At 40.6% G+C, this 26,541-nt stretch overlaps 1 protein-coding gene across 2 annotated transcripts in view; it reads left to right on the top strand.

Moving 5' to 3' along the window:
• LOC137889249 (paired box protein Pax-7-like) overlaps positions 1-26,221 on the top strand; it is a 145,887-nt gene extending 119,666 nt beyond the window's left edge. For both annotated transcript variants that reach the window (XM_068733021.1, XM_068733020.1), the window contains exons 8-9: positions 3,109-3,376; positions 26,106-26,221. In XM_068733021.1, the coding sequence (XP_068589122.1) occupies positions 3,109-3,376; positions 26,106-26,221 (384 nt within the window). The remainder of the gene's footprint in view (positions 1-3,108; positions 3,377-26,105) is intronic.
• Positions 26,222-26,541: the final 320 nt, after the last annotated feature.

Genomic DNA, 26,541 nt, shown 5'->3' with positions numbered 1-26,541 from the left:
TTGAATTTAGTCTGAATTTCTAGTGTCGTTTTTGCAATTTCCAGGCGCTCTACTTTAACGAACTCCTCCCAGGGAATTAATCAGATCAACTTCAAATTTGGTCAGGACAATCTAAAGACCTTTGTGTTTAAAAGTTACTCAAAGCTTGTTGTTTCGTGAAATGCCGTTGCCGTGGCGACGCATTCCTCGCCATGAAAAACAAAGGTGTTTTTGAGGGGCTAAAAATACTCAAAACAAAATCAAACTTGTCACACACATTTCAAATCCTGAATGTAGTTATCTGATGTGATTTTAATGCTTCAGAGTGGCAACTTGGCTCGATAGCGCCCCCTACAATATTTCGACGATGCAGCCCTCGCAGTACGTTTCACCTAGATGTATAACATTTGGTAAGCAGATGTATCACATGTGGATTTAAAAAAAAGTCTTAGGGGTCCATGCTCTAAACCCAACCGGAAGTCAGCCATTTCTAATTTTGTATGAATTTCTCATGTATTTTTCCCATTTCCAGGTGCTGTACTACGAACTCCTCCTAGGGAAATAATCCGATCAGCTTAGAATTTGGTCAGAACAACCTAAAGACCTTAACGATTAAAAGTTACTAAAAGCTTGATGTTTCATCGGAAAACATGGACTTGGTGTCGCGGCAATTTTAATTGATTCGCCATCATCCATCAAGCTTTTGTAACTCAACCTTACTTTGTCAAAACTGCCCCAAACTTGACATGCTTGATTGCTGTCGTGATTTTACGACTTCTGCATGCCAACATTAACTCATAGTCATAGCGCCACCTACTGGCAACCACGGACGTAAACAGAATTCTATAATAACAGCGGCCCAAACAGGGTTTGTGGGCACACCATGAGAAAAAGACTTCTCTGATCTAAATATGTGCAAACTAAGATGCTTGGAGAACAAAAGTTAATCAACAGTGTTTTTCAAACCATGTCAGTGGGCATTAGTATAAATGATCTGTCTAGAGCTTCTACATGAGAATCAGGTTAAATGTTACAATGAATGCTTCACACTACAATCTAAAGTTACAGAAGAGCTTAAAATGAAAACAGTGTCAAATTAAAGTGTTCAAGTAAAAACAAATGACACTGCTGTTCTGTTAACTTTCATGTAAGTCCAAATACAATCAGTAGGACACTGCAGGGAGTTGAACTCCATCCCAGTAACCTGACAGTCTGTTATGTTACAAATACTGAAGCACATTCACACGTTAATTTTCTTAATGATCTTAACAGGCTTACATTTATGATTGTATCGGAGGTACACTCAAAACATTTGAGGCTTAAGACCTGGCAACATGGTCTTGCTATGCTGCTGGTCGACGCAGGAAATATCATCTAACTTGTGCATGCTGTGTATGATGGTCACAGAAATGCATTGCCGCATCAACCAGAGTCCTGCCAGTACCCTCGACGTGTGTGACGTTGCGAGGGCCCGATCAATGCTGCTTGCAGCTTTAATTCTTATTCTTATTCTTTGTCTTTGAAGGGGAAAAGGAGGTGCTTGGGATACTCGTGAGATCTTGAAATTTGGCACACAAGCCAGAATTTGCGAAACTCGCAGAACGCTTGGTGTTTCCAGCTGCAGTATGAAAAATTGGCTCTGTAGCGCCCCCTATTGAATAGCCCCAACATTGGGTTTCACCTAGCTGTCTGAAATTTGGTAGGTATCTGCAACTTGATGGGTCGTACAAAAAATCCTCTTGGAGTTTTTCAGTAAACCAAACAGGAAGTCGGCCATTTTGAATTTTATGACGTTTTTGGACCGTTTCAAGGCATCATACTTTAACGAACTCCTCCTAGAGATTAAACCCGATTGCCTTCAGATTTGGTCAGTATGCTCTTGAGACCTTGGCAGTGAAACGATACTCAAAGATCAAAAAGTTATCGAACTATGTGTCCGTGGCGTGGCGGCAAAAAAACACCATTTGCCATGAAACAGGAAATTGTTGTAACTCGGTCGTACATTGTCTAATCTGTTCCAAATTTCCCATATGTCATTACATCCTGAACCGGAACACATCCATATGACAATTTAGAATCATAGTCATAGCGCCACCTAGTGGCAACAGGAAGTTATAGGTTTTGTACTTTGACATCCTGTTCCTCACAGATTAATCACATCCTTTTTAAATTGTGTCAGAGAAGCCTTAATATCTTAATAATGCTTCATCGTGAAGATTGTAAGAATTCGTTAAAGGGCAGCGACGTGGTGGCTCAGCAAATTTTTATCCTTTGTCACGAACGAATACACTGATGTAATTCAACTCCACATCTTCAGATCTTTTCCAGATTTCACATGTTTGATGAAATTCCAGTCCTGAAGACATCCGCAGGCCATTTTTGAATCATAGTCATAGCGCCACCTACTGGTAACAGGAAGTTAAAGTCTCTATACTTTGGCTTGTTTCTCTAAGTAGGTAAATCAGATCAACATCAAATTAGTTCCACACAAATGTGAGAAGTTCATAATGCCAGTTCATGAAGCTTTTGATGTTACTAATACTGAAGCACATTCACACACATTCAGTTTTTTGTCGATTTTTACAGGCTTACAGTTATGATTGTATTCGGAGGTAGACTCAAAACATTCAAGGTTTAAGACCTGGCAAAATGACCTGGCAACGAACCACAAGCAAAGTCAACACAGCAAATACCGTTTAACTCGTGCTCTCAGTGTATGATTGTCATAGAAATGCATGGCCGCATCAACCAGAGGTCCTGCCAGTACCCTTGACGTGTGTGAATATGCGAGGGCCCGATCAATGCTGCTTGCAGCTTTAATACTATTCTTCAATCTTGATTGGATGTGTGGCTACAATTTTAAGTTTGACCTGAATGTAGCATCTGAGAAAAAGCAATTTGATCATAAGATCAAAAAAGTTAATTACCTTGGGAGGAGATTGTCAGATCAGTTCAGAGCAATGTTGCCATTTTGGCACTAAAGGGAAACTAGTCACCAAGATGATGAAAAATGATTGTCATGAATATTCAGAGCAGATTTTATGGTGATCTGACCAGTAATGTAGGGATATCTTGCGCTGTACCAGTGTCAGACTTGCCTGACAGTCGTCTTCTCCTCTGTGTTTGCAGGTCATGAGCATCCTCAGCAACCCCAGTGGAGTATCCTCACAGCCACAACACGACTTCTCCATCTCACCACTCCACAGTGCCTTGGACTCCTCTCCATCCAACACCATCTCAGCCAGCTGCAGCCAGCGTTCAGCTGAGGCCTCCATTAAGACTGCGGACAGCCTTTCATCATCCCAATCCTACTGCCCCCCCACATACAGCACCACTAGCTACAGCATGGACCCAGCTGTGGCTGCTGCAGGCTACCAGTACAGTCAGTATGGCCAGAGTGAGTCCTGCGAGTTCAGACTAAACAAACAACAGCAACATTTTGAAATAGAACATGTTTTTCAAAACTCTCTATTGCTAACTGAGCACAATTATCCCATTTAGTGATAGACTAGTGGCTTAAATGCTGTAGTGGTTTAACTGACTTTCTAAACTGAATTTATTCACACTCAATAGGTTCTTCCTTATCCTACTTTATACCAGCAAGTGCATCCCACAAACGCTTTGGAAATAAAATACCAAATGGTATCGCAATGGGCACGACGCACCTGACTAGCGTGCTGCTTGCACTCTGAGCCAGATTTACTGCAGCTTTTGATGCCATTTTTAAGGTGTAGATGCAACGCATTCTGTCCCATGGACATTTGCTTATTTGATCAACCAGATGCACCAGGCTAGAGTCACAGTTTGTGTGTCATTTGTAACAGAGCGACTTTTCCTCATTGCATATGTTTTACTAAACCAAACAGGAAGTCGGCCATTTTTAATTTTATGACGTTTTTGGACCGTTTCAAGGCATCATACCTTAACAAACTCCTCCAAGAGATTTAACCTGATTGACTTCAGATTTGGTCAGTATGCTCTTGAGACCTTGGCAGTGAAAAGCTACTTAAAGATAAAAAAGTTATCAAACTATGTATCCATGACGTGGCGGTAAAAAAACACCATTTGCCATGAAAAAGGAAATTGTCGTAACTCGGCTGTACATTGTCTAACCTGCACCAAATCTCTCATATGTCATAAGATCCTGACCCGGAACACATCTATATGACAATTTAGAATCATACTAATAGCGCCACCTAGTGGCAACAGGAAGTCATAGGTTGTGTACTCTGACACCCTACTGCTCACAGGTTAATCAGATCCCTCTCAAATTTTGTCAGATTGATAATGCTTCATTGTGAAGATTGTAAGAAGTTGTCGAAGGGCAGCGACGTGGCGGCTCGGCGAACTTCGATCCTTTGCCATGAACGAATAAACTGATGTAACTCGACTCCGCATCATCAGATCTTTACCAGATTTCACATGTTTGATTAAACTCCAGGCCTGAAGACATCTGCAAGCCAATTTTGAATCATAGTCATAGCGCCACCTACTGGCAACAGTAAGTTAAAGTCTTTATACTTTGGCTTGTTTCTCTTAGTTGGAAAATCAGATCAACATCAAATTTGTTCCACACAAATGTAAGAAGTTCATAATGCCAGTTCTCTAAGCTTTTGATGTTTCGTCGAATGCCGTTGCCGTGGTAACGCAGTCTTCGTCGTGAAAAACGATGGTCATTTGGAGAGGTTAAAAAAGCTCGAAACACAAGCAAACTTGACACACAGATCACAAGGCCAAAATGTAGTTCTATAATATGATTTTATTCAATCAGAGTGTTAAATCGGCTCAATAGCGCCCCCTACAACATTTCGACGAAGCAGCCCTCGCAGTACGTTTCACATAGATTAACAAAATTTGGTAGGCACATGTATCACATGTGGACTTAAATAAAAGTCTCTTGGGGCCATGCCCTAAACCCAACCGGAAGTCAGCCATTTTGAATTTAGTCTGAATTTCTAGTGTCGTTTTTTCAATTTCCAGGCGCTCTACTTTAACGAACTCCTCCCAGGGAACTAATCAGATCAACTTAGAATTTGGTCAGAACAATCTAAAGACCTTTGTGATTAAAAGTTACTCAAAGCTTGTTGTTTCGTGAAATGCCGTTGCCGTGGCGATGCATTCCTCGCCATGAAAAACAAAAGTGTTTTTGAGGGGCTAAAAATACTCAAAACAAAATCAAACTTGTCACACACATTTAAAATCCTGAATGTAGTTATCTGATGTGATTTTAATGCTTCAGAGTGGCAACTCGGCTCGATAGCGCCCCCTACAATATTTCGACGATGCAGCCCTCGCAGTACGTTTCACCTAGATGTATGAAATTAAGTAAGCAGGTGTATCACATGTAGACTTAAAAAAAGGTCTTAGGGGTCCATGCTCTAAACCCAACCGGAAGTCAGCCAATTTGAATTTTGTATGAATTTCTTGTGGTTTTATTTCCTTTTCCAGGTGCTGCACTACGAACTCCTCCTAGGGAAATAATCCGATCAGCTTTGAATTTGGTCAGAACAACCTAAAGACCTTAACGATTAAAAGTTACTAAAAGCTTGATGTTTCTTCAGATAACATGGACTTGGTGAAGCGGCAATTTTACATGATTCGCCATCATCCATCAAGCTTTTGTAACTCAACCTTACTTTGTCAAAACTGCCCCAAACTTGACATGCTTGATTGCTGTCGTGATTTTAGGACTTCTGCATGCCAATATTAACTCATAGTCATAGCGCCACCTACTGGCAACCATGGACGTAAACAGAATTCTATAATAACAGCGGCCCAAACAGGGTTTGTGGGCACACCATGAGAAAAAGACTTCTCTGATCTAAATATGTGCAAACTAAGATGCTTGGAGAACAAAAGTTAATCAACAGTGTTTTTCAAACCATGTCAGTGGGCATTAGTATAAATGATCTGTCCAGAGCTTCTACATGAGAATCAGGTTATATGTTACAATGAATGCTTCACACTACAATCTAAAGTTACAGAAGAGCTTAAAATGAAAACAGTGTTAAATTAAAGTGTTCAAGTAAAAACAAATGACACTGCTGTTCTGTTAACTTTCATGTAAGTCCAAATACAATTAAAGCTGCAAGCAGCATTGATCGGGCCCTCGCAACTACGCGCATGTCGAGGATACCGGCACGACTCTGGTTGACGCGGCCATGAATTTCTGTGACCATCATACACTGCGTGCACGAGTTAGATGATATTTCTGCGTCAACCAGCAACGTAGCAAGATCATGTTGCCAGGCATTATGCCTCAAATGTTTTGAGTTTACTCCGATACAATCATAAATGTAAGTCTGTTAAGATCATTAAGAAAATGAATGTGCGTGAATGCGCTTCAGTGTTTGGAACATAACAGACTTGTCAGTTTACTGGGTGCATTGTCCTGCTGATTGTATTTGGACTCACATGAAAGTTAACAGAACAGTAGTGTAATTTGCTTTTACTTGAACACTTTAATTTAACACTGTTTTCATTTTAAGCTCTTCTGTAACTTTAGATTGTAATGTGAAGCATTCATTGCAACATTTATTCTGATTCTTGAGTAGAAGCTCTGGACTGATCATTTATACTAATGCCCACTGACATGGTTTGAGAACCACTGTTGTCTAACTTTTGCTCTCCAAGCATCTTAGTTTGCACATATTTAGATGAGAGAAGTCTTTTTCTCATGGTGTGTCCACAAACCCTTTTATTAAGTTCAGTGTTCGGGCCGCTGTAATTATAGAATCCTGCTTACGTCCGTGGTTGCCAGTAGGTGGCGCTATGACTATGAGTTAATATTGGCATGCAGATGTCCTAAAATCATGACAGTAATCAAGCATGTCAACTTTGGGACAGTTTTGACAAAGAACAGTTGAGTTACAACAGCTTGATGGATGATGGCGAACTATGTAAAATGGCCGCTACACCAAGTCCATGTTTGATGAATTCTAAACTTTTAATCACAAAGGTCTTTAGATTGTTCTGACCAAATTCTGAGCTGATCTGATTAATTACCTCGGACTAGTTCGTAGTACAGCACCTGGAAATGGGAAAAATACTCGAGAAATTCATACAAATATAGAAATGGCTGACTTCCGGTTGGGTTTAGAGCATGGACCCCTAAGACTTTTTTTTATATCCACATGTGATACATCTGCTTACCAAATGTTATACATCTAGGTGAAACGTACTGTGAGGGCTGCATCGTCGAAATATTGTAGGGGGCGCTATCGAGCCGAGTTGCCACTCTGAAGCATTAAAATCACATCAGATAACTACATTCAGGATTTTAAATGTGTGTGACAAGTTTGATTTTGTTTTGAGTATTTTTAGCCCCTCAAAAACACTTTTGTTTTTCATGGCGAGGAATGCATCGCCACGGCAACGGCATTTCACAAAACAACAAGCTTTGAGTAACTTTTAATCACAAAGGTCTTTAGATTGTTCTGACCAAATTCTAAGTTGATCTGATTAGTTCCCTGGGAGGAGTTTGTTAAAGTAGAGCGCCTGGAAATTGAAAAAACGACACTAGAAATTCAGACTAAATTCAAAATGGCTGACTTCCGGTTGGGTTTAGGGCATGGCCCCAAGAGACTTTTATTTAAGTCCACATGTGATACATGTGCCTACCAAATTTTGTTAATCTATGTGAAACGTACTGCGAGGGCTGCTTCGTCGAAATGTTGTAGGGGGCGCTATTGAGCCGATTTAACACTCTGATTGAATAAAATCATATTATAGAACTACATTTTGGCCTTGTGATCTGTGTGTCAAGTTTGCTTGTGTTTCGAGCTTTTTTAACCTCTCCAAATGACCATCGTTTTTCACGACGAAGACTGCGTTACCACGGCAACGGCGTTCGACGAAACATCAAAAGCTTAGAGAACTGGCATTATGAACTTTTTACATTTGTGTGGAACAAATTTGATGTTGATCTGATTTTCCAACTAAGAGAAACAAGCCAAAGTATAAAGACTTTAACTTACTATTGCCAGTAGGTGGCGCTATGACTATGATTCAAAATTGGCTTGCAGATGTCTTCAGGCCTGGAGTTTAATCAAACATGTGAAATCTGATAAAGATCTGATGATGCAGAGTCGAGTTACATCAGTTTATTCGTTCATGGCGAAGGATCGAAGTTCGCCGAGCCGCCACATCACCGCCCTTCGACAACTTCTGACAATCTTCACAATGAAGCATTATCAACATCTTAAGGCTTACCTGACAAAACTTTAGAGGGATCGGAATAATCTGTGAGGAGCAGGATGTCAAAGTACAAAACCTACAACTTCCAGTTGCCACTAGGTGGCGCTATTACTCTGATTCAAAATTGTCATATACATGTGTTCAGGGTCAGGATGTTATGACATGTGAGAAATTTGGAGCAGATTAGGCAATGTACAGCCGAGTTAAAACAACTTCCTGTTTCATGGCGAATGGTGTTTTTTTGCCGCCACGCCACGGACACATAGTTCAATAACTTTTTGATCTTTGAGTATCGTTTCACTGCCAAGGTCTCAAGAGCATACTGACCAAATCTGAAGGCAATCGGGTTTAATCTCTAGGAGGAGTTCGTTAAAGTACGGTGCCTTGAAACGGTCCAAAAACGTCATAAAATTCAAAATGGCCGACTTCCTGTTTGGTTTAGGATATACCTCCTTTTGACTTTTTTGTACGTCCCATCACGTTCCACATACCTACCAAATTCCATACAGCTAGGTGAAACCTAAAGTTGGGGCTACTCTGTAGGGGGCGCTATCGAGCCAAAATGTCATGCCGCAGCTGGACACCCCAATAATACTGGAATTTTCACCACGATTGAATTTTGTGCCAAATTTCAAAAGATTCCCAGTATCCCAAGCACCTCCTTTTTGCGATGAAACTGGTACGATAATAATTAAAGCTGCAAGCAGCATTGATCGGGCCCTCGCAACTTCACGCACGTCGAGGGTACTGGCAGGACTCTGGTTGACGCGGCCATGCATTTCTGTGACCATCATACATTGCGTGCACGAGTTAAACAGTATTTCCTGCCTCAACCAGCAGCGTAGCAAGATCATGTTGCCAGGTCTTAAGCCTCAAATGTTTTGAGTGTACCTCCGATACAATCATAAATGTAAGCCTGTTAAGATCATTAAGAAAATGAATATGTGTGAATGTGTTTCAGTGTTTATAAAATAACAGACCGTCAGTTTACTGGGATGGGGTTCAACTCCCTGCAGTGTCCTGCAGATTGTATTTGAACTTACATGAAATTTAACAGAACAGTATTGTCATTTGCTTTTACTTTAACACTTTAATTTAACACTGTTTTCATTTTAAGCTCTTCTATAACTTTAGATTGTAGTGTGAAGCATCCATAGTAACATTTAACGTGATTTTCATGTAGAAGCTCTGGACAGATCATTTATACTAATGCCCACTGACATGGTTTGAGAACCACTGTTGTCTAACTTTTGCTCTCCATGCATCTTAGTCTGCACATATTTAGATCAGAGAAGTCTTTTTCTCATTGTGTGCCCACGAACCCTTTAAATAAATTCAGTGTTTGGGCTGCTGTAATTAAAGAATCCTGCTTACTTCTGTGGTTTCCAGTAGGTGGTGCTATGACTATGAGTTAATATTGGCATGCAAAAGTCCTAAAATCATGACGGTAATCAAGCATGTCAAGTTTGGGACAGTTTTGTCAAAGTACAGTTGAGTTACAACAGCTTGGTGGATGATGGCGAACCATGTAAAATGGCCGCTACACCAAGTCCATGTTGTTTGATGAAACGTCAAGCTTTTTGTAACTTGTAATCGCTAGGTCTTTAGATTGTTCTGACCAAATTCTAAGTTGATCGGATTAATTCCCTAGGAGGAGTTCGTAGTACAGCACATGGAAATGGAAAAAAACAGGAGAAATTCATACAAAATTCAAAATGGCTGACTTCCGGTTGGGTTTAGAGCATGAACCCCTAGACTTTTTGTTAAGTCTACATGTGATACATCTGCTTACCAAATTTTATACAACTAGGTGAAACGTACTGCGATGGCTGCATCGTCCAAAAATTGTAGGGGGCGCTATCGAGCCAACTTGCCGCTCTGAAGCATTAAAATCACATCAGATAACTACATTCAGGATTTTAAATGTGTTTGACAAGTTTGGTTACGTTTTGAGCATTTTTAGCCCCTCAAAAACACTTTTGTTTTTCGTGGCGAAGAATGCATTGCCACGGCAACGGCCTTTTACGAAACAACAACCTTTGAGTAACTTTTCATCACAAAGATCTTTAGATTGTACTGACCAAATTTGAAGTCGATCTGATTAATTCCCTAGGAGGAGTTCGTTAAAGTAGAGCCCCTGGAAATGTCTAAAACGACACTAGAAATTCATACAAAATTCAAAATGGCTGACTTCCGGTTGGGTTTAGGGCATGGCCCCCCCCAGATACTTTTATTTAAGTCCACATGTGATACATATTCCTACCAAATTTCATACATCTAGGTCTAACGTACTGCGAGGGCTGCTTTGTGGAAATATTGTAGGGGGCGCTATTGAGCCGACTCTCCACTCTAGAGCAATAGAACCATAACATGTAAGTACACTTTTGGCTTTAAATCTGTGTGCCAAGTTTGCTTATGTTTCAAGCATTTTTAGCCCCTCAAAAGCATCTTCGTTTTTCACGGCGAAGACTGGGTCGCCACGGCAACGGCGTTTGACGAAACATCAAAAGCTTCATGAACTGGCATTATGAACTTCTTATATTTGTGTGGAACTAATTTGATGTTCATCAGATTTATCTACTAACAGAAACATGCCAAAGTATAGAAACTTTTACTTCCTGTTACCAGTAGGTGGCGCTATGACTATTTTAAAAAATTGTTCTGTAGATGTCTTCAGGACCACAGACTCATCAAACATGGGAAATCTGGTAAAGGTCTGATCATGCGGAGTCGAGTTACATCAGTTTATTTGTTCATGGCGAAGGATCGAAATTCGCAGAGCCGCCACGTCGCCACGCTTCGACAACTTCCTACAATTTTCACAATGAAGCATTATCAAGGTCTTAAGGCTTTTGTGACAAAATTTGAGAGGGATCCGATTAATCTGTGAGCAGTAGGGTGTCAAAGTACACAACATATGACTTCCTGTTGCCACTAGGTGGCGCTATTACTATGATTCAAAATTGTCATATACATGTGTTCAGGGTCAGGATGTTCTGACATATGAGAAATTTGGAGCAGATTAGGCAATGTACAGCCGAGTTACAACAACTTCCTGTTTCATGGCGAATGGTGTTTTTTTGCTGCCACGCCACGGACACATAGTTCGATAACTTTTTGATCTTTGAGTATCGTTTCACTGCCAAGGTCTCAAGAGCATACTGACCAAATCTGAAGGCAATCGGGTTTAATCTCTAGGAGGAGTTCGTTAAAGTACGGTGCCTTGAAACGGTCCAAAAACGTCATAAAATTCAAAATGGCCGACTTCCTGTTTGGTTTAGGATATACCTCCTTTTGACTTTTTTGTACGTCCCATCACGTTCCACATACCTACCCAATTTCATACAGCTAGGTGAAACCCAAAGTTGGGGCTACTCTGTAGGGGGCGCTATCTAGCCAAAATGTCATGCCGCCCCAATAATACTGGAATTTTCACCACGATTGAATTTTGTGCCAAATTTCAAAAGATTCCCAGTATCCCAAGCACCTCCTTTTTGCGATGAAACTGGTACGATAATAATAATAATAATAATAATAATAATAATAATAATAAAAAACATTAGAATAACAATAGGTCCTCCGCTCCGACTACGTCGGTGCTCGGGCCGTAATCAGTAGGACACTGCAGGGAGTTGAACTCCATCCCAGTAACCTGACAGTCTGTTATGTTACAAATACTGAAGCACATTCACACGTTAATTTTCTTAATGATCTTAACAGGCTTACATTTATGATTGTATCGGAGGTACACTCAAAACATTTGAGGCTTAAGACCTGGCAACATGGTCTTGCTATGCTGCTGGTCGACGCAGGAAATATCATCTAACTTGTGCATGCAGTGTATGATGGTCACAGAAATGCATTGCCGCATCAACCAGAGTCCTGCCAGTACCCTCGACGTGTGTGACGTTGCGATGGCCCGATCAATGCTGCTTGCAGCTTTATTTATTATTATTCTTTTTCTCTCAAATGAATTGCCTTTTTGGGGGCTTTATCATATCCCAAAACTCCCCATATTTGGCAAGCATACCAGAATAGAGGGAAAATTTGATAATTTATGGGTCCCATGCTTAAGTTTGAAAAAATGGCTTGCTAGCGCCCCCTAGAAATCTGACCGGCAACTCCTTGCGGCAACTCTTACCCATTGTGTCCGATTTACTTGAAATTCGACACACATGTCCACCTCCACCTACTCTGCAAAAAACCCAATCAGACCCCTAAGCTCCGCCCTCCAATATTTTCCGCCATTTTGAATTTTGTGAAAAACACATTTTCACAAACTCCTCCTACAAGCTGGGTCTGATTGGTACCACATTTGCTGTGGATCATTATTGGATCTATATCATCAAAAGTTACTAAAAGCTTGTTGATAACCCATTGCAATAGGAATATATGGACCAATGAATTTCATAGGGGCGTTGCCTTTTACAGCAATACATATAACTTCAAAACCATGTGGCCTATCGTCACGAAATCTGGTGTGTATGTCCACATTGTGTTCTGTAACAAACTCTCAAATTTTTATTCCATACAACCACTCAGGGGCGATACAGTAATACTCCCATTTTTTGCATTTTTAGGCATTTTTCATCGTTTTCAGGCGTTGTACTTGAACAAACTTCTCCCACAAAATGTATGCGATCAACTTCAAATTTGGTCAGGGTGATCTAAAGACTTTAATGATGAAAATTTGCAAAAATGGTCTACTGACATTGAACGACCTTCATTTTATGTGGCGCCCATGTCACGCACATTTCGTGCCGTTCGCCACGAAAGAGGAAGTTGTTGTAACTCCAAGGTACTGTATTCAATCTGCCCCAAACTTGTTATGCATGATGCTGGTCCAGTCTTGAGCACATTCCCATGCCAACATTTTCAAAAAGTCATAGCGCCACCTACTGGCAAAAGGAAATGACAAGTTTTATACTTTGATGTACTCTGACTAGGAAGTTACCCAGATCAGTCTATAATTTGGTAAGGTAAGCCATTGATGATGCTTTATCATGAATATTGTGAGTTGATGCAAAACGCTGTTGCCGTGGCAACGCGTCATTCGCCATGAAAAATGAAGCTTATTTTTATGTGGCTTAGGATGCTCAACAAGCCTTGGAACTTTACACAGGTGTCATAGGTGATATAAATATTTCATTTGGCTTTTTGGCTTGACTGTTTCAAATTGCCTCGATAGCGCCCCCTACAAATATTCAAATACGCAGCCCCAGTGCTACGTTTGACCTACATTTATGAAATTTGGTAGGCCCATGTATCACATGGAGACTTAAAAAAAAGTCTTTTGGGACCATGCTCTAAAATTAACAGGAAGTCGGCCATTTTGATTTTTGTGTGAATTTTCCCTTGATTTCCAGTCGTTATACTTTAACGAACTCCTCCTAGGGAATTAATCAGATCGACTTCAAATTTGGTCAGTACAGTCTGAAGACCCTTGTGATGAAAAGTTACTCAAAGATTGTTATTTCGTGAAAGGCCGTTGCCGTAGCGATGCATTATTCGCCATGAAAAACGAAAGTGTTTTTGAGCGACTAAACATGCTCCAACCATAACCAAACATGGCAAACACATTTAAAATCATGAATGTAGTTTTCTATTGTGATTTTAATGTTTCAGATTGGCAAGTTGGCTCAACAGCGCCCCCTACAAAATTTTGCCGATGCAGCCCTCGAAATACGTTTGACCTAGATGTATGAAATTTAATAGGCACATGTATCACATATAGACTTAAAAAAAGTCTCTTGGGACCATACTCTAAAATCAACCGGAAGTCGGCCATTTTGATTTTTGTGTGAATTTTCCCTTGATTTCTATTCGCTATACTTTAACGAACTCCTCCTAGCTACTTTGTCAAATCCACTTCAAATTTGGTCTGTACAATCTAAAGGTCTTTGCAATTAAAAGTTACTGAAAGCTTTACGTTTGATGGAATGACATAGCTGTGGTGTGGTGGCCATTTTACGTGATTCGCCTTTAAACAACAAGCTGATGTAACTCCACTGGACTTGTTTAAATCTGTCCCAAACTTGCCATACTTGATAACAGTCACTGCCTGAGGATGTCTACAAGCCAATTTTCACTCAAAGTCATAGCGCCACCTACTGGCAACAGGAAGTCAGCGTTATGTGACAGACGGAATCCGATTTACATGACATTGACATGTGGTCTGCACTTGATGTAGAGCAACGTAATGCATGTTTGCGTGTGTTCTGTAGCGCCACATAGTGGATGCAGAAACTGGTGGAATATTTGCACTACATAATTTCCAGCATCGCACAGTCCAGCGGGAAAAATATGTTAAACTCCGGGACGCGTTGTCCGATGATCAAAGACATTTGTGGCCGCGTCTGCCGGTGTCCCGCCAGTACCCCTGAGACGCGGGAAGGTGCGAGGGCCCGTTCATCGCTGCTTGCAGCTTTAATTATTATTCTTTAGTTGGTGGAACAGATACAGAGACATAATTTAGTTTGTTGAACAGATACAAAGACATAATTTAGTTGGTTGAACAGATACAGAGACAGGTCATTTTATTGGTTGAACAGATACAGAGACAGATAATTTAGTTGGTTGTATGTCTGTCACCACTACTGTAGGCCTCCTCCTTGGCCTGACGAAGCTGTCTGAGTTCTGCAGTAAACCAAGGCTTATTGCTGTTGTATGTGCAGAATGTTTTAGTTGGCACACATGTCTTCACAAAACCTGATGTAAGATTTCACAGTGTCACAGTGTCCCTATACCTGTGTCTACACCTCTACTTGGCATTGAATGTAAACCTTGAGGTGTGGAATTGTCCAATCCTCCGTTGCTGCCAAACATCCTTCTCATCAAAGTAATTGCTGAGATTTTCCTTCAAACTGAGTCAGTACGATCGCTAAAACACAAAAGCAAAACTGTTTTTTTTATTTATCAGAAAGCATTTTTTTAAGAAAATATCTCTGATGCTACAACTGATCCTCTGTGACGGTTGTGGTTTGATTGTGGCCCTCCACCCCCACCTCTCCCTCCTGCAGATATATTTAACAGTTTACTTCAGACATTTGACTCTTCTCTTGTTCTAATCCAGGAAGCTCCTGACAGATTAAAGTACATACTGTCAAAATAGCTGAGGTTCGTGAGTGTGTGTGTTCACCTGTGTTTGTGTATGCGTTCATGTGTGTGTTATCAGATAGGCTCAATCTTGGAGGCAAAGGACTCTCAGCATGACTGCTCAACAGGGATTTAAGGTATAAAGCTGGTTGACAGGAAAAATAGCTTCCTTTAGAGGGCCTCACTAAACCCTTGAGAAACACACACACACACACACACACACACACACACACACACACACACACACACACACATACACATGCTGCTCCCACACTTGCTATCGAGTTGACTGGCATCTTGGCAGACAGACCTGCCCACCCATAGGTGCTCTTCTTTCTCTCATCCTTCAGCACAGAGTGACAGCTTCCTTTCTGTGCATGCTAGCATCCTAACTGAAATGCCTTGCTTATCTTCCCTTGATAGCCCCACACACATGCACACCTAAACACACCATGTCACATCACATCTGCTGTCAGCCCTCCTCTCTCCTGCCCTATAAAAGATAAGTTATCGCCAGCTAAACCAGGGAAGGGCAACATCCACCACTCAGACAGAAAAATATGCTGAGCATTAATGCCAGCTTTGCAACAACCTCAGTTATTCTGGTGGCTGCCAGTCTTTTTGTTTGTGGAGCCAAACTGTTGGCTCTTTTTGTGTGTCTGTCAAACGTAGTGTTCTTGTCAGTCAGTATGACTGGACATAAAACAAACAATGCTGCTGCAATATAATGCATGTTCAAGTATAGTGATATTCAGTGTTTTTTTCTTCCTGTCACCAAATATTGGCAGCACCACACCAAATAGAATGTAACTACTAAGTAGTAGTATTTTGTGGATCAGCCTGATTCATTTGCTTCCTCTGTGCCATAAGCTCCATTGTTATCCAAAAGGTATTAAAACACATCATCATTGAGTACAAATAAACAGCAGTGTGTGTTCATGGAAACAATACAATCCCCAGCAGTACAAGGGACTGCTGCCACATATACTCACTAGCCTTCTGTACCCTAGCCCTATTTTTAGGCCTCAGCTCGAAAATAGCATACCCATACTAGAATGAGTGTAGCGTTGCAACTGTAAGGGCTATTTTAATACTTTTGGTTTTAACGGATTAATAATTTTTTTGCTGCAGAACATCTCAAAGTAAGGAGCTGGTTTATGACGTGATCGATAATGCAGATTATGATGATGGCTTTGTTTTGTAAGTAATGCTGCGATGCTGTGTCGTAGCGGAATATGAAAAATATGGCTGCGCCCGTCTGGTTGCTAGCGATCTCTTGAGCTAAGGGGTGTTAGCATTGAATACATTTTTATTATTATTATTATTATTATTATTATTATTATTGGCATAAATGTGGCGAGTGAGTCTGCCTAGGGGGCGCTATATGGATTTTGATATTTGGTATTATATGTAGCTTTGTCTGAGTTGTGTTTGGAGTTTGTACAAACAGCTGAGATGACTTTGTAGAGCAGGAGCTGCACTTTGAGCAGGTATCATCATTACATTTGTTACTGATGAGTGCACTTGTTTGGCATTATGAGTGGGTGAATTTTTGGAGGAATGCGTTTGCCGGCTCTCGGGTCCAAGAGGCTAGAGCAAAGCAACAGTCTTCCTCCAAGAAATTACGTTTGTTTACGACTCATTTGTTTTGTCAGATACGTTTTTGAAACATAAATGTTGCCTGCATTATATTCACTGGCAACATTTTTTACCATCTGGGAAAAGCTAACTTCATGTACAGAACTCTATATTTGTGACCTGTTTTCAAAGATTTATGTCTTCAGTCACAACTAATTTGACTAATTCAATCATTTTAGTATCATATATTGTTATTGTGTACCTGGGTCATACATATTTGAAACACATTTGAAAACAGAAGTTCCCATGAAAGTTAGATTCCATGTCTCATTTTTCAGCAGAGATATTTTTAGTGTCAGTTGGGAGAAGCATTAATATACAAATTTTACTCAGTGTAAACAACATATAGCTTCAATGAAGACCTAGAAAAATATACAAGCACACACACACACACACACACACACACACACACTGCTGCTAATTCAGAAGTTTGGGGTCAGCTGTCATTTTTTCCTTTCCTTCAATAATGACTATTTTGAGAGAGACAAAAATATTTTGATTTAAACTCCAAATGTATTATTAGGGCCCGAGCAACTGACAACGTCGGGCCAGCGAAGGCCTTATTGAAATTGTAAGGGGTATTATTATTAGGGCCCGAGCCACTGACAACGTCGGGCCAGCGAAGGCCCTATTGAAATTGTACTGATTATTAGGGCCCGAGGACCGATGTAGTCGGTAGCGTAGGACCTATTGTTCTTCAAATGTTTATTATTAGGGCCCGAGCACCGACGTAGTCGGAGCGGAGGACCTATTGTTATTCTAATGTTTTTTATTATTATTATTATTATTATTATTATTATTATTATTATTATCGTACCAGTTTCATCGCAAAAAGGAGGTGTTTGGGATAATGGGAATCTTTTGAAATTTGGCACAAAATTCAATCGTGGTGAAAATTCCAGTATTATTGGGGTGTCCAGCTGCGGCATGACATTTTGGCTCGATAGTGCCCCCTACAGAGTAGCCCCAACTTTGGGTTTCACCTAGCTGTATGAAATTTGGTAGGTATGTGGAACGTGATGGGACGTACAAAAAAGTCAAAAGGAGGTATATCCTAAACCAAACAGGAAGTCGGCCATTTTGAATTTTATGACGTTTTTGGACCGTTTCAAGGCGCCATACTTTAACGAACTCCTCCTAGAGATTAAACCTGATTGCCTTCAGATTTGGTCAGTATGCTCTTGAGACCTTGGCAGTGAAACGATACTCAAAGATCAAAAAGTTATCGAACTATGTGTCCGTGGCGTGGCGGCAAAAAAACACCATTCGCCATGAAACAGGAAGTTGTTGTAACTCGGCTGTACATTGCCTAATCTGCTCCAAATTTCACAGATGTCATAACATCCTGACCCTGAACACATGTATATGACAATTTAGATTCATAGTAATAGCGCCACCTAGTGGCAACAGGAAGTCATATGTTGTGTACTTTGACACCCTACTGCTCACAGATTAATCGGATCCCTCTCAAATTTTGTCACAAAAGCCTTAAGACCTTGATAATGCTTCATTGTGAAAATTGTAGGAAGTTGTCGAAGCGTGGCGACGTGGCGGCTCTGCGAATTTCGATCCTTCGCCATGAACGAATAAACTGATGTAACTCCACTCCGCATCATCAGATCTTTACCAGATTTCACATGTTTGATTAAACTCCAGGCCTGAAGACATCTGCAAGCCAATTTTGAATCATAGTCATAGCGCCACCTACTGGCAATAGTAAGTTAAAGTCTTTATACTTTGGCTTGTTTCTCTTAGTTGGAAAATCAGATCAACATCAAATTTGTTCCACACAAATGTAAAAAGTTCATAATGCCAGTTCTCTAAGCTTTTGATGTTTCGTCGAACGCCGTTGCCGTGGTAACGCAGTCTTCGTCGTGAAAAACGATGGTCATTTGGAGAGGTTAAAAAAGCTCGAAACACAAGCAAACTTGACACACAGATCACAAGGCCAAAATGTAGTTCTATAATATGATTTTATTCAATCAGAGTGTTAAATCGGCTCAATAGCGCCCCCTACAACATTTCGACGAAGCAGCCCTCGCAGTACGTTTCACATAGATTAACAAAATTTGGTAGGCACATGTATCACATGTGGACTTAAATAAAAGTCTCTTGGGGCCATGCCCTAAACCCAACCGGAAGTCAGCCATTTTGAATTTAGTCTGAATTTCTAGTGTCGTTTTTTCAATTTCCAGGCGCTCTACTTTAACGAACTCCTCCCAGGGAATTAATCAGATCAACTTAGAATTTAGTCAGAACAATCTAAAGACCTTTGTGATTAAAAGTTACTCAAAGCTTGTTGTTTCGTGAAATGCCGTTGCCGTGGCGATGCATTCCTCGCCATGAAAAGCAAATGGTGTTTTTGAGGGGCTAAAAATACTCAAAACAAAATCAAACTTGTCACACACATTTCAAATCCTGAATGTAGTTATCTGATGTGATTTTAATGCTTCAGAGTGGCAACTCGGCTCGATAGCGCCCCCTACAATATTTCGACGATGCAGCCCTCGCAGTACGTTTCACCTAGATGTATGAAATTAAGTAAGCAGGTGATACACCTGCTTACTTTTTTTTTTTTTTTTTAAGTCTACATGTAGACTTAAAAAAAAGTCTTAGGGGTCCATGCTCTAAACCCAAGTCAGCCCAGTCAGCCAATTTGAATTTTGTATGAATTTCTTGTGGTTTTATTTCCTTTTCCAGGTGCTGCACTACGAACTCCTCCTAGGGAAATAATCCGATCAGCTTAGAATTTGGTCAGAACAACCTAAAGACCTTAACGATTAAAAGTTACTCAAAGCTTGATGTTTCATCGGATAACATGGACTTGGTGTCGCGGCAATTTTACATGATTCGCCATCATCCATCAAGCTTTTGTAACTCAACCTTACTTTGTCAAAACTGCCCCAAACTTGACATGCTTGATTGCTGTCGTGATTTTAGGACTTCTGCATGCCAATATTAACTCATAGTCATAGCGCCACCTACTGGCAACCACGGACGTAAACAGAATTCTATAATAACAGCGGCCCAAACAGGGTTTGTGGGCACACCATGAGAAAAAGACTTCTCTGATCTAAATATGTGCAAACTAAGATGCTTGGAGAACAAAAGTTAATCAACAGTGTTTTTCAAACCATGTCAGTGGGCATTAGTATAAATGATCTGTCTAGAGCTTCTACATGAGAATCAGGTTAAATGTTACAATGAATGCTTCACCCTACAATCTAAAGTTACAGAAGAGCTTAAAATGAAAACAGTGTCAAATTAAAGTGTTCAAGTAAAAACAAATGACACTGCTGTTCTGTTAACTTTCATGTAAGTCCAAATACAATCAGTAGGACACTGCAGGGAGTTGAACTCCATCCCAGTAACCTGACAGTCTGTTATGTTACAAATACTGAAGCACATTCACACGTTCATTTTCTTAATGATCTTAACAGGCTTACATTTATGATTGTATTGGAGGTACACTCAAAACATTTGAGGCTTAAGACCTGGCAACATGGTCTTGCTATGCTGCTGGTCGACGCAGGAAATATCATCTAACTTGTGCATGCAGTGTATGATGGTCACAGAAATGCATTGCCGCATCAACCAGAGTCCTGCCAGTACCCTCGACGTGTGTGACGTTGCGAGGGCCCGATCAATGCTGCTTGCAGCTTTAATTCTTATTCTTATTCTATGTCTTTGAAGGGGAAAAGTAGGTGCTTGGGATACTAGTGAGATCTTGAAATTTGGCACACAAGCCAGAATTTGCGAAACTCGCAGAACGCTTGGTGTTTCCAGCTGCAGTATGAAAAATTGGCTCTGTAGCGCCCCCTATTGAATAGCCCCAACATTGGGTTTCACCTAGCTGTATGAAATTTGGTAGGTATCTGCAACTTGATGGGACGTACAAAAAATCCTCTTGGATTTTTTCAGTAAACCAAACAGGAAGTCGGCCATTTTGAATTTTATGACGTTTTTGGACCGTTTCAAGGCATCATACTTTAACGAACTCCTCCTAGAGATTAAACCTGATTGCCTTCAGATTTGGTCAGTATGCTCTTGAGACCTTGGCAGTAAAACGATACTCAAAGATCAAAAAGTTATCGAACTATGTGTCCATGGCGTGGCAGCAAAAAAACACCATTCGCCATGAAACAGGAAGTTGTTGTAACTCGGCCGTACATTGTCTAATCTGCTCCAAATCTCTCATATGTCATAAGATCCTTACCTGGAAAACATCTATATGACAATTTAGAATCATAGTAATAGCGCCACCTAGTGGCAACAGGAAGTCATATGTTGTGTACTCTGACATCCTACTGCTCACAGATTAATCGGATCCCTCTCAAATTTTGTCAGAAAAGCCTTAAGACCTTGAAAATGCTTCATTGTGAAAATTGTGGGAAGTTGTCGAAGCGTGGCGACGTGGCGGCTCTGCGAATTTTTATCCTTCGCCGTGAACAAATAAACTGATGTAACTCGACTCCACATCATCAGACCTTTACCAGATTTCCCATGTTTGATGAGTCTCCGGTCCTGAAGACTTCTACAGAACAATTTTGTACAATAGTCATAGCGCCACCTACTGGTAACAGGAAGTAAAAGCCTCTATACTTTGGCATGTTTCTCTTAGTAGATAAATCTGATGAACATCAAATTAGTTCCACACAAATGTAAGAAGTTCATAATGCCAGTTCATGAAGCTTTTGATGTTTTGTCAAACGCCGTTGCCGTGGCGACGTAGTCTTCGCCGTGAAAAACGAAGATGCTTTTGAGGGGCTAAAAATGCTTGAAACATAAGCAAACTTGGCACACAGATTTAAAGCCAAAAGTTTAGTGACATGTTATGGTTTTATTGCTTTAAAGTGGCAAGTAGGCTCAATAGCGCCCCCTACAATATTTCGACAAAGCAGCCCTCGCAGTACGTTAGACCTAGATGTATGAAATTTGGTAGGAATATGTATCACATATGGACTTAAATAAAAGTCTCTTTGGGCCATGCCCTAAACCCAACCGGAAGTCAGCCATTTTGAATTTTGTATGAATTTCTAGTGTCGTTTTAGACATTTCCAGGCGCTCTACTTTAACGTTAAACCTCCTAGGGAATTAATCAGATCGACTTCAAATTTTGTCAGTACAGTCTGAAGACCCTTGTGATGAAAAGTTACTCAAAGATTGTTATTCCGTGAAAGGCCGTTGCCGTGGTGATGCATTCTTCGCCATGAAAAACGAAGGTGTTTTTGAGCAGCTAAACATGCTCCAACCAGAACCAAACATGGCACACACATTTAAAATCATGAATGTAGTTTTCTAATGTGATTAAATGTTTCAGATTGGCAAGTCGGCTCAATAGCGCCCCCTACAAAATTTTGCCGAGTCAGAACTCGGAATACGTTTGACGTAGATGTATGAAATTTTGTAAGCACATGTATCACATATAGACTTAAAGAAAAGTCTCTTGGGACCATACTCTAAAATCAACTGGAAGTCGGCCATTTGGATTTTTGTGTGAATTGTCCCTTGATTTCTATTCGCTATACTTTAACAAACTCCTCCAAGGGACTTTGTCAGGTCCACTTCAAATTTGGTCAGTAAAGTCTAAAGACCTTTGCAATTAAAAGTTACTCAAAGCTTTACGTTTGATGGAATGACGTAGCCGTGACGGCCATTTTACGTGATTCGCCATTAAACAACAAGCTGATGTAACTCCACTGGACTTGCTTAAATCTGTCCCAAACTTACCATACTTGATAACAGTCATTGCCTGAGGATGTCTACAAGCCAATTTTCACTCAGTCGTAACGCCATCTACTGGCAACAGGAAGTCAGCGTTTTGTGAATCCGTTTTGGGAATCCGATTTACATGACATTTACATGTTGTGGTCTGCACTTGATGTAGAGCTACATAATGCATTTTTACACGTGTTCTGTAGCGCCACATAGTGGATATAGGAACTGGTAGAATATATGCACCACATAAATTCCAGCATCGCAGAGTCCAGCGGGAAAAATACGTTCAACTCCAGGACGCGTTGTCCGATGGTCAAAGACTTTCGCGGCCGCGTCTGCCGGCGTCCCGCCAGTACCCCCGACACGCGGGAAGGTGCGAGGCCCCGTACATCGCTGCTTGCAGCTTTAATTCTTAATATTTTGCCTCTTAAATCGCATTTTTCAGGGCTTTATCATACTCAAAAACTCCCCAAATTTGGCAGGCGTATCAGGGCTGTGGGAAAATTTGAGATTTTATGGGTGCCATTTTTGTGGTATGAATAAATGGCTCACTAGCGCCTCCTACAGCTTAAGAGACCACGCCCTTCACCCGACATGTCCGATTGACTTGAAATTTGACACACATGTTTACTCCTACAGAGTTTATGTGATCAACATCAAATTTGGTCAATTTAAAGACCTTTGTGATGAAAATGTATCAAAATGGTGCGTTTTCATTGAACGACCTTGACGTGGCGTGCGCCCACTTCGCTCACATTTTGTGTCATTCGCTATGAAAGAGGGAGTTGTGTAACTCCAAGGGACATTGTCCAATCTTCCCAAAATTTGTTATGCATAATGCTATTTCAGGCTTGAGCAAATTTGATGCCAAAATGTTCTCAAAGACATAACGCCACCTACTGGCAAAAGGAAATGACACGTTTTATACTTTGATGTACTCCTCCGAGCCAGTTGATCTGATGAACCTCACATTTTCTGAGGAAAGCCTTAAGACATTGATGATACTTCATCATGAATTTTGTGAGTTTTCATTAAAATATGTAGCCATGGCAACGCATTATTCACCGTGAAATGGAAGCTCAGTTTTCTGTGGCTTAGGATGAACAAATAGTCATGGAACTTTGCACATGTGTCATAGGTGATAAACATAAATAACTAATATGGGGTTTTGCCTTTTCTTTTACAAATTGCCTTGACAGTGCCCCCTACTAATATTCAAAACAGCAGCCCCAGCGGTACATATCACCTAGATGTATGAAATTTAGTGGGTACATGTATCACATGGAGACTTTAACAAAAGTCTCTTGAGACTATGCTCTAAATTATACTGGAAGTCTGCTATTTTGATTTTTGTTTGACTTTTTCATTAATTTTTGACCATTTCGATGTGCTATACTTTAACAAACTCCTCCTCAGGAATTTTGCAGATCCACTTCAAATTTGGTCAGTACAATCTAAAGACCTTTGTGATTAAAATGTATCAAATTCTTTACGTTTCATTGAATGGTGTAGCCGTGGCGTGGCGGCCATTTTACGTGACTCCCCATGAAACAGCAAGCTGATGTATCTCCACTGGACTTGTTCAAATCTGTCCCAAACTTGCCATGCTTGATACCAGTCATGGCCTGAGGATGTCTACAAGCCAATTTTCCATATAAGTCAAAGCGCTACCTCATGGCCAAAGGAAATCTGCGTTATTTGACAAACAATATCCGATTCACATGTCATTTACATGATGTTGTCTACACTTGATATAGACCCTGAAAGAGCACTTGATGTAGAGCAACAAAATGCATGTTTGCATGTGTGCTCTAGCGCTACATAGTGGATACAGGAACTAGAAGAATATTGGTTTAGCCCTTGTTAAAAATTAATTCAGACATCAGGATATAAATAGTTTTCTAAAACCAAGTTAAAACTGTACAAGTATGGGTAAAAATAGATATGGGTGGATAAAATGTATTTCAATAAGAGACTCAAAGTTCAAAAGTTGCAGTTCATGCAAATGAGCATAGTTTGTTTGATAGGTACATGATTCAGAATGTGTTCTCCCTAACAGCCTAACTTGTGTAGCAGTATGATATGTCAATCTTTGTTTTGACTTTGTTTAATTGGCTTGTCCTGAAACTAACAGTCAATCCAAGCCCATTCTCATGTAGAGGGGTGGGGCTTAGTAGTATGCGGCCAGGTTCAGTGTGTTGGAGAAATGGAGAAGCGAATTATCACTATCAAGTGAACAGTGACTATTGTGAGAGTGCAATAATGTTCACAACTTAATGGCTGACGACCAGTTATCCTGTGGTTTGGACTGTTGTGATATACAAGAGGTAAATACGAGTTTGTGAATTGTTTTCTATACTGTGACTAAATGTTATAGTGTAAAACAAGTTGTGTTGCTAATCGCGATTAGCCGTTAGCATTAGCATAATAATCGTTAGCTTTGCTTTCACACTATTAGCTGTGCATTTGAAACCAGTTGTTAAGACAAGCTATTGCTAGATCGCCACAAAGTAGTGTATGGACTTGTTGCTTAGATGATTTATTTGATTCAGGTGATTTAGTTGGCACATGTACCATATGTAGATTTTAAAAAAAGTCTCTTGAGACTATGCTCTAAATTATAGTGGAAGTCTGCAATTTTGATTTATGTTTGAATTTCCCATTCTTTTTTGACCATTTCTAGGCGCTATACTTTAACGAACTCCTCCTAGGGAATTTTGCAGATCCACTTCAAATTTGGTCAGTACAATCTAAAGACCTTTGTGATTAAAAGTTATCAAAATCTTTTCGTTTGACGGAATGGCTTAGCCGTAGCGGGTGGCTACTTTACGTGATTCCCCATCAAAGAAGCTCATGTAACTCAGCTGGACTTGTACCAAACAGTCCCAAACTTCACATGCTTGATAAAACTCATGGCCTGAGGATGTCTACAAGCTAATTTTCACTAATACTCACAGCGCCACCTGCGGGCCAAAGTTTTTTGACAACCGGCATCCGATTTACATGACTTTTACACAATGTCGTCTACAGTTGTTATAAAGCAACATAATACATGTTTGTGCATGTGTAACAGACTTGGCAAGGGCATCAAAGACGACTCGGAAGGTGGCTTTTTCGCATTTATTTGCCGCTGCAGAAGACAACAAAACACACCGTTGCTTTCTGGTCTCACGTTTTCTATACAGCCGCTCCCTCAACAACATGAAACACCGTTGTGCGGGGAAGACGGGACTAACAGCGACACCAGGTGGACAAAATAAACAAGTGCATGAGATGGAACGATAAATAGAACCCGCGAAAATTATAACATTAAACAAATGAAAATACATACCTGCAGAAGACAACAAAACACACCGTTGCTTTCTGGTCTCACGTTTTCTAAACATGCAAAACAACAGAATTTACACAAAAGGAATGCCGCGCTACGTTGACAGGGCAGCCTGACATTAACTCTGTGTCCTGTCTCCGATATTCTCCAGCTGCTGTTGATTACCTGGCGAAGAACGTCAGCCTGTCCAGTCAGCGCAGGATGAAGCTGGCCGACCACTCAGCTGTACTGGGACTGCTGCAGGTTGAGACTGGCCAGGCCTACTAGTACTCACCAGTCATGCATGCAACATGACACCTGGTCACCAGCACAACCCGCACCTCCTGTTACCATCCATACAAATCTCCCAGAGACCGTGTGTGTGCGTGTGTGTGTGTCTGTCACTATGTACAGTGCATTGGGCTGATAATAAGCTTTTTTATACTATATTTCATGTAAGTGTTTCTCTAGTGGTTAAGGATTGAATGATACAGCTGTCCAAGCTTTAAACATTCCCATGGGATCAACCAAATCCACAACAAGGATTTCCACTGTTACAAAAATCATTTTTTATTTGTTTTTATTGCACTACATTTTGTACACAGCAC

This window comes from Cebidichthys violaceus, unplaced genomic scaffold (genome assembly GCF_023349555.1).
Source record: "Cebidichthys violaceus isolate CVI_PGR_0920_01 unplaced genomic scaffold, fCebVio1.0.p SCAF_6, whole genome shotgun sequence".
Classification (NCBI taxonomy): domain Eukaryota; kingdom Metazoa; phylum Chordata; class Actinopteri; order Perciformes; family Stichaeidae; genus Cebidichthys; species Cebidichthys violaceus.
Note: the sequence above shows the minus strand (reverse complement) of the source record. Positions and strands in the feature narration are given on the sequence as shown.